Raw genomic sequence first — 14684 nt, forward strand, 5'->3', positions numbered from 1 at the left:
CTCTGCGCTGACAGCCTGGAGCCTGCTTCAATTTTGTGTCTCCCTCTCTCTCTCTGCCCCTACCCTGCTTGTGCTCTCTGTCTCTCATAAATGAATGTTAAAAATTTTTAAAAAAGAAAAAAAAATAGATTGGTGAGGTGTGGTATGTGTGTGTGTAATGTTTAAAAAAAAAAGCACTAAATATCATCTATTTTACCAAAAGGAGGAGTTAACTGTACAGATTCTCAGAGATGTGTTTTTTTTCATTTCTTTTATTTGTTTGTTTATTTATTTATTTATTTTGAGATTTGTTTCTTTTTTTTTTTTTAATTTTTTTTAACGTTTATTTATTTTTGAGACAGAGAGAGACAGAGCATGAACGGGGGAGGGTCAGAGAGAGGGAGACACAGAATCCGAAGCAGGCTCCAGGCTCTGAGCTGTCAGCACAGAGCCCGACACGGGGCTCAAACTCACAAATTGCAAGATCATGACCTGAGCCGAAGTCGGCCGCTTAACCGACTGAGCCACCCAGGCGCCCCGAGATTTGTTTCTTTAAACATTGAATACCTGGGGCACCTGGGTGGCTCAGTTAGTTAAGCGTCCGGTTCTGGGTTTCACCTCAGGTCATGATCTTCCGGTTCATGCGTTCAAGCCCCGAGTTGAGTTCTGCACTCATAGTGCAGAGCCTGCTTGAGATTGCCTTTCTCCCTCTTTCTCTCTGCCCCGCCCCCCTCTCTTTTCTTCGTTTTTTTTTTTTTTTTTTTTATTTTCTATTTTTGGGACAGAGAGAGACAGAGCATGAACGGGGGAGGGGCAGAGAGAGAGGGAGACACAGAATCGGAAGCAGGCTCCAGGCTCTGAGCCATCAGCCCAGAGCCCGACGCGGGGCTCGAACTCCCGGACCGCGAGATCGTGACCTGGCTGAAGTCGGACGCTTAACCGACTGCGCCACCCAGGCGCCCCAACCCCCTCTCTTATCAAAAACAAATTAGCGTTTTTAAAAATTGAACTCCTGTTCTCCAGATATTCCGCAAAACATGGTAAATGATTGTAACACGCATTTGTGACTGTGGGGTTTCTGTCACTCTGCCTTTGTTTGCTTGCTCTGTTTTAGTATCCAGTGTTCCTAACCTTTTTACTCTTTCCCAACCTGCCTTCCTCTGCACTCTTCACTGTCATCTGCGGTTCCTCTATCTGCCTTTCCGGCTAGCAGCTAGACCCTTCTTTGCTGATCCGTTCGTTCATTATTACTCTGGGAACTCTGAAGGGAGTACTTAAAATACGGAGCGGTTCTCTCTCCCACCTTAAAAAGCTGTAAAACCCTCATGTGAAATAGTTAAGGGAACACACGTAGTAGGAGGAGAGGCTTTTGCTCCTGCAGGCACCTTGCGAAGGGGACTATTTTTCTTATATGATATAAATGAAATCCTCACTCTGCCCACTTTTACACCTACGCATGTACTGAGCGTCTCCAAGGAGACCAGGAAACCCGGAGTCCAGTGATGGTGAATCCTCCTCAGAGACAGCAGGCTGGAGTCTCGGGCAACTCTCCCAGGCGTCTTGGCTTCCAGATGCCCCTCTCAGACAGCCTCTCTTCTGGAGGCTCTTCCAGGCAGGCTTTCTTGAACATGTCTCTCCCTTCACAGACGCAGCAGCCCGTACCTTACATCTGAAGGGGCTGGTGGTGATGGTGCCTTCGGTAGGCAGGAGGCCTCCCTGGGACAAGGGGGTGGGGATAGCGGGGAGGTGGGACAGGAAGGTTGCGTCTTTCCCCAAATCTTCTCTTGGTCACCCATTTATCGGTGCGTCTGTCTCATTGCCTCCCTTTGCGCCGTTTAGACCCAAAGGCACCGCTCGGCCTTACAAAATGTCCTGAAAATACTCTTTGTTTTAGTAGTACAGTCATGAGCTCAGTTCAGTGAAGTTGTCCTTTGAGAAGTACTATTCTTGCCGATTCAGCGTTTTTAACCCTGAACGATAATCCTCTTCTCCACTCTGTTTTTCCTTTCCCCTGAGTTCAGTACACAGGGATCTCCATGGTATCTTACCCTTCCCCCACTCACGGCCTCACGGTCACATTTCTTGCAATTATATCCATTGTTTTCTTTTTTTTTTTTTAAATGTTTATTTGTGTGTGAGAGAGAGAGAGAGCAGGATAGAGGCAGAAAGAGAGACAGAGAGACAGAATCCGAAGCAGGCTCCAAGCTGTGGGCACAGAACCAGACGCAGGGCTCGAACTCACAAAAGCGAGATCGTGATCCGAGTCGAAGTTGGACGCTTAACCACCTGAGCCACCGAGGCGCCCCTATACATTATTTTCTTATGTAAAGGAAGTCTCGGTTTCTCTTTGAGGAACACGCTACCACCATAAGTCCATAATGCACACCTTCTAAGACTTAGAGTATCAGATCCATTTGATAACATTGACCACATCTATGTGTACACATTTAGACACAAATAATTAGTGCCTATATAGAAATGTTTATGTATGTAATCCCCAAGAAATCCCATTTTGTCTCTAAACTCTAAGCACATCATTAATGAACATTCTTGACATATCTTGCACACGAACGGTTTTGGTTCACAGCCAAATTGACTCCAGTAATCTAACTTTTCTAGCACGGTGTCTGGAAACTTCAATCTTCTGTTGCTGATCCTACTGCCCTTTGTGGAACCGTGTGGCTAACTATTATTTCTGTTAAATTCTTTGACAGTAAATGTCCTCAGGAGGGTTTATTGATGACACTTTTCTCATTTGAACTTTTCAAAAAGATTGGTCAGTCTATATTCTGCACTTGGGAGGACTCTCCTATTTTCTTTCTTTCCTTTCTCTCTCTCCCTCCCTTCCTCTCCCTCTCTCCTCTCTCTCTCTCTCTCTCTCAAATAAATAAATACGACCCATGTTACAAGCTTAAAAGAGTCATTTTGTATTAGACAAAATCAGTTTTGTTCACAGGTACATACTGTACCCTTTGAGTTGACTTAGAGGTCAAATTTGCTAAGTTTTTTTTCTTATATGATCTTTCCAGGTTACCCTGGGTATATCTTACCTGCTTTGATCTCCCTTCTCCAAATACCTTTATCCATAGCGTGGTTCACCATTTACCTTTTCCTCTTTATTTGGGCTCAGAAACGACCAAAGTCTTACTGTTGATTTAAGTTCCTAAGTTCCCCCAAGAAGAATTGGAGGATAAAGTTGTCTCCGAAAAGAGCCCGTTGTTGTCCCCTAGGTTTCTGTCTTTTGCCCGGCCCTTTCTTGGCCTCCTGCCTCCCTTCCTCAGAGTCCCATTTATTCATTGTTCAAGTTTTATGTCAGATTTAATGTAGGAATAGTGTCTGTTTGGGTGGATTGCTATGCCTAAGGAACGGTCCGCGAAATGGACTAAATCTAAGAAAATGTAAACAAATGTGGAAAGTTTTCTAACTTAGACTGATGGTAAGTTTTCTTTGCTGTGGCATTTGCCCAGGATCGTGAAGGTCAGGATCCCACCCTAAAGTGTACTTCCCGGAGTCCTCCTGTATGTAAAAGAAGCCCCGAACATGGGTGGGTACTCAACACAAACGTGTTTCTTCCATTTTTCCTTCCAGGCACTTCAAGTGGCAAGACAGCTTCTCCTTCAGCAGCAACAGCAGCAGCAAGTTAGTGGATTAAAATCTCCCAAGAGGAATGACAAACAACCAGCCCTTCAGGTGACAATTCTTTAAAAAAAAAAAAAAAAAAAAAATGACACGATACACTTTGGGAGAGCTGACAAACAATTCAGGAGCGGATTGTGTTGGGAGTTGCAAATCACGTACGAAAGTCTTGTGCAGAAGGTGCATTCTTAGTTTACCAGCAGAGTATGACATTTCGGAAGAAATGTCAACTTAACCAAAAGCGCAGTTGCTGGGAGGAGCGGCTCCTAATGAGATGATGTAGTAAGAGGATGAGTAGTTACAAATGTGGGTTGCTTAATAGGCAGCAGGTAGCACCAAGGAGCAGTTCCTAGTACTCGAGGTAGGTCACCTCATTGTCTCATGATGGGGGTAGAAATGCAGCACACATACGTGTAATGTTAGCGCAGTGGTTTTTAACTGGGTGTGATTTTACCCACCAGGGGGACGAAGGGCAATGTCTGGAGACAGTTTTTTTTATTGTCCCATGGGGGCATTGGTGCTCCTGACCTCGAGTAGGTAGAGGCCAGGGATGCTACTTAACTGGTCCTGTACTCCAAGGAAAGATCGCCCACAGCACAGAATCGTTTGTCCCAAAATGTCATGGGGTCAAGCACCTGTTAGTAGGACTGATGAAGATACGGCACTTTTAATATACCTGGTAACCAGTATAATGCACACTGTTCTTTAGTGGATGTTTTCTGGATCGTTCATAAAAACTGGCAAGCAATTTGTGTGTAAAGATTTCAAAAAAGACTGGTTTAGCAACTTCTCGTTTCAGGCCCATTGAGGGCAGAGCCGTAGTTCAGGGTAGGAGCGGGCTCATAAAAATCTGCTTCGAATTTTCGACTTGGAGCTGGAAACTGTGACAGATATTTCCAAAAAATTCGACAGAGGGTGTTCATGCTCACATCCAAGACAGGGCACTGCCAGGTTCTCTGTGGTTCAGCTACTCGTACAGCTGGGAGTGGGACGTGCTCGAAACGGGAAGTAAAAGGAACTTCTCACCCTGGACATTTTGGGACGGAATTTGTAAATGGTAGCTGCTGGGTGGAATTTGGCCCCAGCGACATTGATCATGGGGTCAACCCAAATCCTAGCTTGTGTTGACTTCTCTCAGGTCAGAACGAAGTGACCACACTTCCCCAATGATCCTGCAAAGATCTGACCGACATTGGGGAACAAGCCCTGCCTCTACATCTACTTGGGAAAGCGTCACTGCCTAGAGCACATAGAGTAGCACTTTATGGGGAACAGTTGGATGGCAATGTGCACTGTTGACTAACACTTTCAAAAACAGTTAGTGATTTGGTAAACCATCATCGCTGATCCATAGGCCTTTCCGCGTGTGTGAATGCCGGGGATATTTTTAATGAGGTGCAGTGCCGTTGAGGTTCCATGTCAGGTGCTGTAAGAAGTGCTTTGTTGTGCAGATGTCTTAAGAACAGCTCTGGAGGATGAAATATGACTGTGTTGACCTTTCAGCTGTGAGCTTATTTGTCAGGATTCAAATAAGTTGAAAGGATCAAACTGAACAGTTTCCGTAGTCAGACTGGGAATTGTGTTTCAGAGGTCAGCTGCGGAGGCCACATTGCAGATTCCAGAACATAGCCAATTGTTGGTACATATTAAAGTGCTGGGGCATCTCCTGCAGACGGAGACACAATTAAAATTCTAATTTATTAATGTATACAGGGAGCTGGCCCAGCCTGTCACTCAGTGATTCAAATGACTGTCCATTCTTTTGGCCTCCCTCTTGGAGCTCTAACAGCCTTAAAAATACTGTTAGTCCTCTTGAATTTATCAGACCTCAAGTGCATTGGAAAAATGACAATATATTATTGCGGGGAGGTGGGAATCTTGTACGTAGTAGAGCTTTGGTTAGGGATAATTTTAAAAAGTACACACATACACAGTCTGCCTGATGCACTGCTCTTCAGGATTGAAGATCATTTGTAATTTTTTTTATACTAGACTTATATTCCCTCATACTTGCTTTTTAAAGACATATGGCATTTTTAGGTAACTTCTTTTCCAAGATGAACGAAGTTGCTTTAGGGCTAAATATATGAAGTAAAGTTTCAGGGGATTTCCTTTTGAGGGCTCTTTTTCTTGCCCGTTATAAGGTTTTCAGCCACCAGAAGAGTATGATACAGAGAGCTTCATTTTTCTTGGCAAAGACAGTGTCAAAACCAACCTAACACATTCTGCTGAGCACTTCAGTCTGTATAAAAAGTGTGGGGCGAGGGGGCCATCTTGAATGCTGGTTTTGCTAAATAAGATGTTTTGAGTCCCTTCCTACCCCTCTGTGGGAGAGTTGACAAGCATAGAATTTAGACCAGCTTTAAGAGTTGATTGGGAGAAAAAACAGTGGGTTGACTGTGCGCGCGTGTGAGTGTGTGTGTGCGTGCGCGTGCATCATAGACTACGTCTTGTCAGCTGCCTGGTAGGGTCATGCAAATCCACCAGGCTTTATTAGGTTGGCTGACCTTCTACAAACAGAAAGGAGAAATTACTAACCTAGGTCACATGGTATATTACCTCCATATAAAAATACGTATATAGACTCGGTGATTCACGGAAGGAATAACCTTCAGAGAGATACCTTGCCATGCCATGCCCTCGCTGGGGCACCCCAGCCAGTGTGTCTCTGAAATGAAAGGGAAATCCCATCACAAATCTTAACAGGGTTCATTTCTGTTGTTCGTACCCTTCGTAACCACGCTGAGAGCCCTATTTTCGCAAATTTCAGATCTTCCGCATAGAGGAAGCCTTGACAGGGGAGAAGAATTTGATCTACTGATTGCTTGAGGGGAAAGAAAAAAAAAAAAGAAACCCAAATCCCCAAATATACTGTGACTTATATTTTAGGCATATCTCACACTTCTCTGCTTTATGTTTGGCAGTGCTCTCTAGTTTCCCAGGCTGATGATAACAAACAAAAGAGAATGGAAAGTTAGAGGAGGCTCTAAGTGGTTACTCGATAGAGATCACAAAATGTAGTCAAACATCAGCAATTTGGACTAATTTCAGGAAGACGCTGTCTCCAGCTACACGTACAGAACTAAATCTGAGCTGGCCACATTCTTGGGCGACGTGTGGTTTATATAATCAAGGCATTAATTGGTATAGATTCTGCTTTTGATGTTCTTAAAAAACACTCTACTTGGTAACCTAAATAGCCCCTTGGTCAGCCTAGCCTCTTGAGCTGCCTTGCAATTTTTCTTTTTTTTTAATGCATGACACAAATGAAAATTGAAAATTGGCCCCGTGGTAAATTCAGGATGAGGATGATCTGGATTTATTAGATGTGATTTGGTGAGCATTTCTGGATCAGCCTCCACGCGTAGGGCACCCTGCCGATGCTTATATCCACACGAAACCGTCAAGGGTACAGACCCTGCCCTCAGGATGCTTAGGAGTTGTCAAAGACTTAACAAGGGTTTGCTACAGAAAAAGAAAATTGTATGTGGGTAAAAATAGTAGGCTTGCTTTTATAAATATTTACATGCTTCTGAAGATTGCTTGAACAAATGAAGTAAACGCTTAATGATGCAGGTGTGCTCATAACCTCGAAAACGTGTGACTTTACTGGCTGAAGATTAATTTGTGAGTAGATGAGCAATTTTATTGATCGAATTTTGGAACTTTGACCACCGTTTCTGGGTAGTAATTCATTTTGGTTCTTTAAGCATTTTAGTTGTTGGCACGAGTACATAAACTGGAAGGAAATCAAATGACACATTTTCTCCTAAGAAAGTAAAAGTACATGTGTATTCTGGCAGCGTTAAAGTTAGGAAAGAAAGTAAACCTTGTGTGTTGCTTACAGCGGAAAGCTGACCACAGTTTCAGGCCGTCTATAAAGAATTTGAACTTGAAACCAGTCATCTGAGACGTTCCCCTCGTGCCTGTCCTCCCCCTTCCAAGGTGACATCGTGTAGGAGCCCCTCATCCAGGAGGCCATTTCACTGGAAGGAAAGGTAGTGAAATCCACTGGGGAGTACAGCCGTGTCATCCAGTTGGAGGCTCAGGAGTATAATGAGGACTCCTGCTTAAGGTAGAGGAGATTAAAATACAAGATGCAGCAGGTGTTTTTTTTAGCATTTTTATTTGCAGTTATATAAAACGTGCTTTAGGCAGCATTTTTGCTTTGCATTAATGCCACATATAATCTTAGTACCTCATATCATTTCCACGTTATTCGCTAAGGAATAAAAGGGTAAGAGGAAACCTTTAAAGGAAACTACAGTTTTATGTTGTAGATAGTGAAATGGAATGGTTTTTGAAATACTGACCCTTAAAAAATAGCCCTGCGCACTGAATTAGTAAAGTGGATATAATTCAGGAGGAGGCAACAAAAATTGTTTTAAATGTCTAGAGTTAACATTGTCTAGAATTGGCATCCCCGACACGAAATTGAGGGGAAGTGGTGAAATTTGGATGCCTTGTCAGATGTCATTGTTAATCACACGACTTTGGAGACTCCCAAAACCCTGAAAAATAAATCTTGGTAAGAATCAATAAAGTAGAAATGATGCTTTAAAAATGGTTATTAAGTCTTTCGGATTATACACACCATTAAAAGTACGATGGAGGCAGTGACCCCTCCCTTGAGAAAAATGCACAGGCACACAGAATTTTGTATCCTCTTGTAAGGGTTTCCTGAACCTCAAGGCCATCCTGTGGCCCTGGTCAAATACTCTTAATTTCAGATTTTTTTTCTAAAATAGTATGCTTTGAGGTGCCTGGGTGGCTCAGTCGGTTGAGTGTCCAACTTCAGCTCGGGTCATGATCTCACGGTTCGTGAGTTCGAGCCCCGCGTTGGGCTCTGTGCTGACAGCTCAGAGCCTGGAGCCTGCTACTGATTCTGTGTGTCTCTCTCTCTCTCTTTCTGCCCCTTCCCCGCTCATGTTCTGTCTCTCTGTCTCTCAAAAATAAGTGTGTAAAAACTTTTTTAATAAAATAGTATGTCTGGTCCTTACCTCTGAGTTTCTGATTGGAGTTGTAATATAATCAATTAGCTCATTTTTGCCATTTCAGCTTCAGTGTATAGGATGATCCCATGTCCCAGCCTTTCCAGGATATCCCTAGTCTATGCCTGTTGCCTGGCTCTATTTATAAAAATTGTCACTCTTTGAAAGTATCCCAGTTTGGGCATTTAGTTACATGGTCATCTTACATGTATCTAAGCATTAAAATTCAAGTGCGATGCTCATATTTTAAATGTAAGCATATCTTTGTCACCATATGCACGTGTCACTGTATGCAAAGATACTTAACATTTAGTCAAGTGCTGAACGTGGGACCATCCCCATGGCTACCCTGTGGTATAGGAATGTCATTTACCTGTGCTGTGGATGCAGAAAAGTAAAACTTACAGAAGTTCCCTGACTTGCTGCAGAGCACACAGACAGGTATGGCACCAGAATGGGCAGTCAGGTTTTTGGGGGGGACCACAGACAACCCGTATGCTGTCAGGAAGTTCATTATAGCTGCCCCTCCCGTGTATATTTCCTCAGCATCTACTGAGTGCCCTGTTTGCCACAAATAAGCAAATTATTATATTTTCCATATTGTAAGCAAAAATGAAACCAAACCAACAAAATCCTATTCCACTGTAAATATCTGGATTTCAGTTAAGAGGACTAAGGTCTGTGTAATTATCCTTAATTGTCGCCTTGTCTGTGTGTGTGTCCCAGTGGTGAGCGACAGCAAAGAAAAGTTATTTGTCCTTCTCAAGTCTGAAGTGCTCTTCGGAGCTTCCCTGTGTCGGAACATGGAATGGTACGTTGCAATCATTGCTGGGGCTAGGAGGTGGGGAGGGACAGGGAAAAAAACATACTTGACTGGTCAAAAATGTGTAAATTGCTAACAAAATGACACATGTAATTAAGAGTGCTCCTACCATTTTACCTTGTGGTTTACACCTCCAGTGTTGAAAAAGAGAGCGACTCCCACCTCGCTAATTACCATTATCACTGAAATGCTAGGGTTGGACTCATTAGTTCCATGTGCATTTAATTAGAGGAAGGCTGAAATTGGATTTAACTTATTACTTTTTCATGGATCACTTTCTTGTCATCACTTCAAATTGGATTGCAGCCCCAGGTAACTAATTATGAGAGCCACAGGATCAAGAGTGAAAAAAAAGGTAATTAGGAATAACACTGTTGGACCCTTGCTGGTCGTCCACTTGTGCTTTGGAAAAAGAAAAAAAGAGAGAGAGAGAGAGAGAGAGCGCCGTATTTTGTAGTATTACAGATTAGGGAGTTAGAGGTATGCATGGTTGCTGGGCATCATGGGAGCCTGTCACCACCCATAGTGGTTTCTATGATATACAACTGAGTTGAAGATGTCGAATCGACATGGTTCCACAATCGGCTCCTTAATACCTAGATTAAACTTGTAAAAGCAACAGATTGGCTGTAGGTATGAGGCATCTCAACAACTGTGTAGTCTGGGGGCCTCACATATATGATTACAACAAAGCTGTCAAGATGCCTCTGAGCCAAAGTACAGAATATTTTAAGTACAGGGAGTTAGAATTTAATGAACGTATTAATGTTCCAGAAACATCATTCATATCTGACAGGAAGACATATCAGTCAGCACAACAGCAAGGTTTAAGGGTTTATACATCAGGAATTTTTGTCAAAGTTTCCAGCAGACCATAATATTCAGACCATTTACAGTGCTTCTGGTTTGTTCTCTTACCCCACCCCAGTGTTGTGGATAGGCTTGCTGAGGTTCAGTTTCTCCTTCCGCCCCCATCGAAAATACTTTAAAACAAATTATATTGTTTCCATGTGCAGAGCAGAATTCAGAACTGCAAGCAATCAATTTTATTGACAACGTCTGAAAAAATGTTGGTGACAGTTGGAGGATGTGAAAGGCTTGGATTTTTAAAGTCGCCAATACTAAGTGTGGCCAAAAAAAAAAAAAATAATAATTTTTTTTTTTTTTTTTAAACGTAATCTCATTACTCAAAAGAAGTCCTGGGAGTTAGACTCTCCCAAGAAGGGATTCTTCTTTGATAGACTGTGATAGCATAATGAGAAATCTTGATATCAAGCCTGTGGGTTTCCATGAAGGGAGAAAAAGCTTCCCAGAGAAGTGAATCACCAAGAAAAGATGGCTATTGTTTCCTCAAGTTGTTTAAAATTGGTTTTAATGCTCTGTTAATGTAAGCAAATAATCATGATTCGGTCTGGGGTGACTTTCAAACCTGGGTAAGTGAGACGTGTTATTTTTTTCAGGACCACAGGGAAGTAGAGACAGGGATGTGCCTACCTGACGGTGGCCACCACATTATTATTCCCAGAGTGATAAAATGCTCTTCCTGGAATTACGACTCCGTTTCCTTTGTGAACCTTCTGAGCGAAAGCTCAAAAAACCAAAATAGTCATCATCAGGTCGAACGCAAAAAAATTAAATCTTTTTTTTTTTTTTTTTTGAACATCTTAAGTTGATTTAGAATTTTTGTACACAATATTCGTCTGTGGTTGAAAGGGGGCACGCCGAGGTCAAGTGATGTAGTGTTTTCCATTTTTCCATATGAGTCTCACAGTGTGTGATAAAAGCAAACTCCTTTATTTGGTAAGTCTGCAGGAATTTCTGATGAAGTGCAGAGGTCATGTTCCCTGTCAATTTGAGTAGCCAGCATTTTTTAACTACTGTTTTTTCTTCTCTTTTTGTGTGTGTCTTTCCTTGGGGGGGGCCCCCCCCACCAAACCGTGGCACTTTTGTGACACATGCACAGTAAAGTCTTCCAATCTGAAACTCATTAGCACACAGCATTGGACCCTGTCCAGTGGTTAGAAAATTTCCTGAAGCCTAGAATAACAGCATTTGGTGTGAGCACCACAGACCAGCAGTGACAATGGGGGTAGTCGCCCTGCCCTGGCGCCCTGCCCGGTCGGGAAAGCCGACTGACCGTGCCACACAGTGGAGACAGAGGTCGTGAATATGGGATGGGCTCGGAAAGTTTGGTCCTTGGAGAAATATGCTTCTGAAATCACAAGGCAGTATCTTTTTTTTCCCTATGCTTATTATTTCAATTGGTTGGGAGGTATTTATCAACATTAGCTGCGGGAACATGAAAGCAAGCCATTAGAGAAATAGGATGAAAAACCAATTTCTACAGAATAATATTTTCACCTCTGTAGCTATTGGGCATTACAGAACCTATGGATTTAATTCATTCGTTCCAGCATTATTCTTGGCACCTCACGATATCCAGGTAACACGACCAAGATGAAATCCTCATCCTCACGTTAGAAAGGTGACACAGTTCATGCGATGGGTCATGATCGTTTAAGCCAAGTGTTCCAACAGGAAACTGAGTCCCAGAAATGGAATAGTAATATTAAGGAGCAGGCACGTAAAATTATACTTTCTAGGAGCCAGCTACTTGCAACAACCGTATGGGGATCAGTGCTACTATTATTCCCATCTTACAGACGAGGGAGTGTCGGAGGGGCGGGCAGAGAAGTTAACTTGCCCAGGGCCACACAGCCAACGAGTGGCAGAGCTGGGGCTCTGGCCCAAGTAGTTTGGCTCAAGCATCTCTGTGCTCTTACCCGTTCCATTCTGCCGACTCTCACTGAGCTGCTGCTGGGCCCGGCAGACAGGGACAGCGAAAGGAACGGAATCGGAGTTGCTGATGCCTCACGCTTGTCACTAACCACTAGACCACACTGTCTCCTAATTTGGACATCTGTTTATGGGCATATTTGAAAAATAGTGCTTGTAATTGAAATATGCACTTTCTAAAGGGAAATGACGCTTGGGAAAGAGAGAAGAAAGGCGGGTATTACTCAAAGTCTGCAGACAACTCTGCAAGTAATTGTCTAAAGGCAGCCGTTGAAATTGAGAAGCAGTTTGGAAAATGTACAGTTTGGGAAATTTGTGTACCGATGTAATTACGGTAGTTGTGAGTTGATGTCATGCCTAGTAACTGTTTTTGTATTGCCTGGGCCTTTGTTACCGAGCTGTGATATCATGAGCAAACTATTATAAACATAGCATGGATATAGCATGCTTGTGTAACAAAAGATCGGGAACTTTTATTAAGTTTGTTTTCCTTGTCATATTGTAAAAATTTATTATGTGTACTGTGTATATTAGAAACAGATTCGGGTAATTCTGTCTAAATGAAGTCATCCCGGCTATTTCCAGACTGTCTGTTTTTGGTTGTGAATAATTTTCATACATCAGATGGTTGTCATATTTAGTCGCTCTCAAAATTTTAAAGAGAACATATCCCATTTTGAACTTGGGGTGGACTTTAGCCGCCCTGCTGTTGGGATTGTTTGAGTTTGAAATTACTGCCCAGTAAATTATGGAGACTGAGCACCAGTCATTTCTAAAGGGTCTGGGCCCGCTCCCTTCTATTCATAACCTTTCCCCCTTCATCAAAAGAACAGATTTTTAACTACTTAAGTAGTAGAATCGAAAGCTGCCAGGGCACAATTGGGCAAAGAATGCCAGCCCTTGTCCTTTTATGTTACATCCCATTGAGAAGATTTGGTAAACATTCAAGCAGACAGAGCCCGGCATTTATCGGTGTTCATGGTAGAATGTGGATTTTAAATGGGTGGTTCAAAAACTTTAGATGACTCGATCCTTCCCAGCTACCCTCCCTAGCTCCTTTTGCTTACCAAGCTTTTATGACCTGAGTCTTCTGCCTGCTGCTTCACTTTGGTTTTTTTTTTTATACCAGCCATTTTCTTTCCTCCCCTCCCCTGAGTATCTGGCTTTTTTTCCCCCCCCCTTCATCATTTTCTTGAAGTGTATTGTCACTAAATTCAGTGGCCAAGTCTCCATTGCCACCATCCTTCAACCTGTCTGACTTCCACGTGGCTAAGTCAACCTTTGGCTAACTCAGATTTCTGGCGACTGCTTTCTTTCAGACTTCATCAGTGCAGTACTCCCAACCTCCACCCCACCCGGGGTCCCCAGACTGTTTTCCTTCTGTCTCCCAGTCCTCTTCCAGAAGAGAAGTTCATACGTTCCCCAAAGCTCATTTCCTTTGATCTTCTCCAGTCGTGTATCCATTCGCTTTGGCTGGCCTGGTGCCTTTGCACCCGTGAGTCCACGCCTGTTGATCCCCCTCCTGTCTGTCTGTGGCTCTCTGCTCACCATGACAGCACTTGCAGTTATCTCTAATGCAACTGATCACTTTTGTCACCAGACTCTATTAGTCAGAGTCATGAGTCATCATTGACTTATTAATTTCCTTCATCCCTACCACATTATCTGTCATCAGAACTGCCATTTTTCCTTCCACTCAGTATCTTGTGTCCATTCCTTTCTCCATGTTTCCCCTGCTTTCCACCTTGTTCCACAGGTCAGGCCTTCAGTTGGCACATGCTTCCTCTGACCCCTCAGAGCATCTCCTGTGCTTCCTGCCTATTTCCTATTCATCGTAAATGCTGTGTCACTCCCCTATTCAAAACCTTTCAGTGGCTCTCTCTTATCTACCATACCAAGTGTAAAATCTGCTGCCTTCCTCTAGTTTCTCAGTATTCTAGGTTTGGATTAAATTAGATGTCCTGAGAAGAAGGCTGTAGTCTTCTTGCTGGGGAGGGGGGAAAAGGGAAATTCAGAGCCATGATTCCCTTTGTCTGGAGGTATGAATATGTGTCCAGTCCGTTTGATAACATGTCAGAGTCCCCCAAATCCAGATTGTAAATATTGCTTGTTCTATCGCCTACCATTTAGACAGAAGGCCCTGGTGATTAAATTGTGTTTTGAATTTAATTCCAAGAGAATTAGATCTCTGTTTTCTTCAAAAGGAAACTAAAAGCCATGTGATATGTTTTCCCAGATCTAAATTCTCTGCTATGTTGCCCCATGCTTCTTTTTCGTTGCTATCTATTGCTGCAGCCTAGTGGGTTCCTTGTGATCTTTTCTGGATGTAGGATCTGCAGCCAAGGCATTCCTTTGCACACGGAAGAGCTGCTTCATCAGACCTAATGGAGCCACGTTTCATAAGACGTTGGTCAAATTATGTCTGATGAGTTATTTGATAGCATAGAGGAATCGTTACC

At 43.0% G+C, this 14684-nt stretch overlaps 1 protein-coding gene across 6 annotated transcripts in view; it reads left to right on the forward strand.

The window, feature by feature from the left end:
* The window catches only part of FOXP1 (forkhead box P1), a 512105-nt gene that overhangs the window by 352912 nt on the left and 144509 nt on the right, over positions 1-14684 (forward strand). For all 6 annotated transcript variants that reach the window (XM_040492170.1, XM_040492176.1, XM_040492172.1 and 3 more), the window contains one exon: positions 3568-3669. In XM_040492170.1, coding sequence (XP_040348104.1) covers positions 3568-3669 — 102 coding nt within the window. The remainder of the gene's footprint in view (positions 1-3567; positions 3670-14684) is intronic.

This window comes from Herpailurus yagouaroundi, unplaced genomic scaffold, assembly GCF_014898765.1.
Source record: "Herpailurus yagouaroundi ecotype Mexico unplaced genomic scaffold, PumYag 183, whole genome shotgun sequence".
In the NCBI taxonomy this organism is placed as follows: Eukaryota; Metazoa; Chordata; class Mammalia; order Carnivora; family Felidae; genus Herpailurus; species Herpailurus yagouaroundi.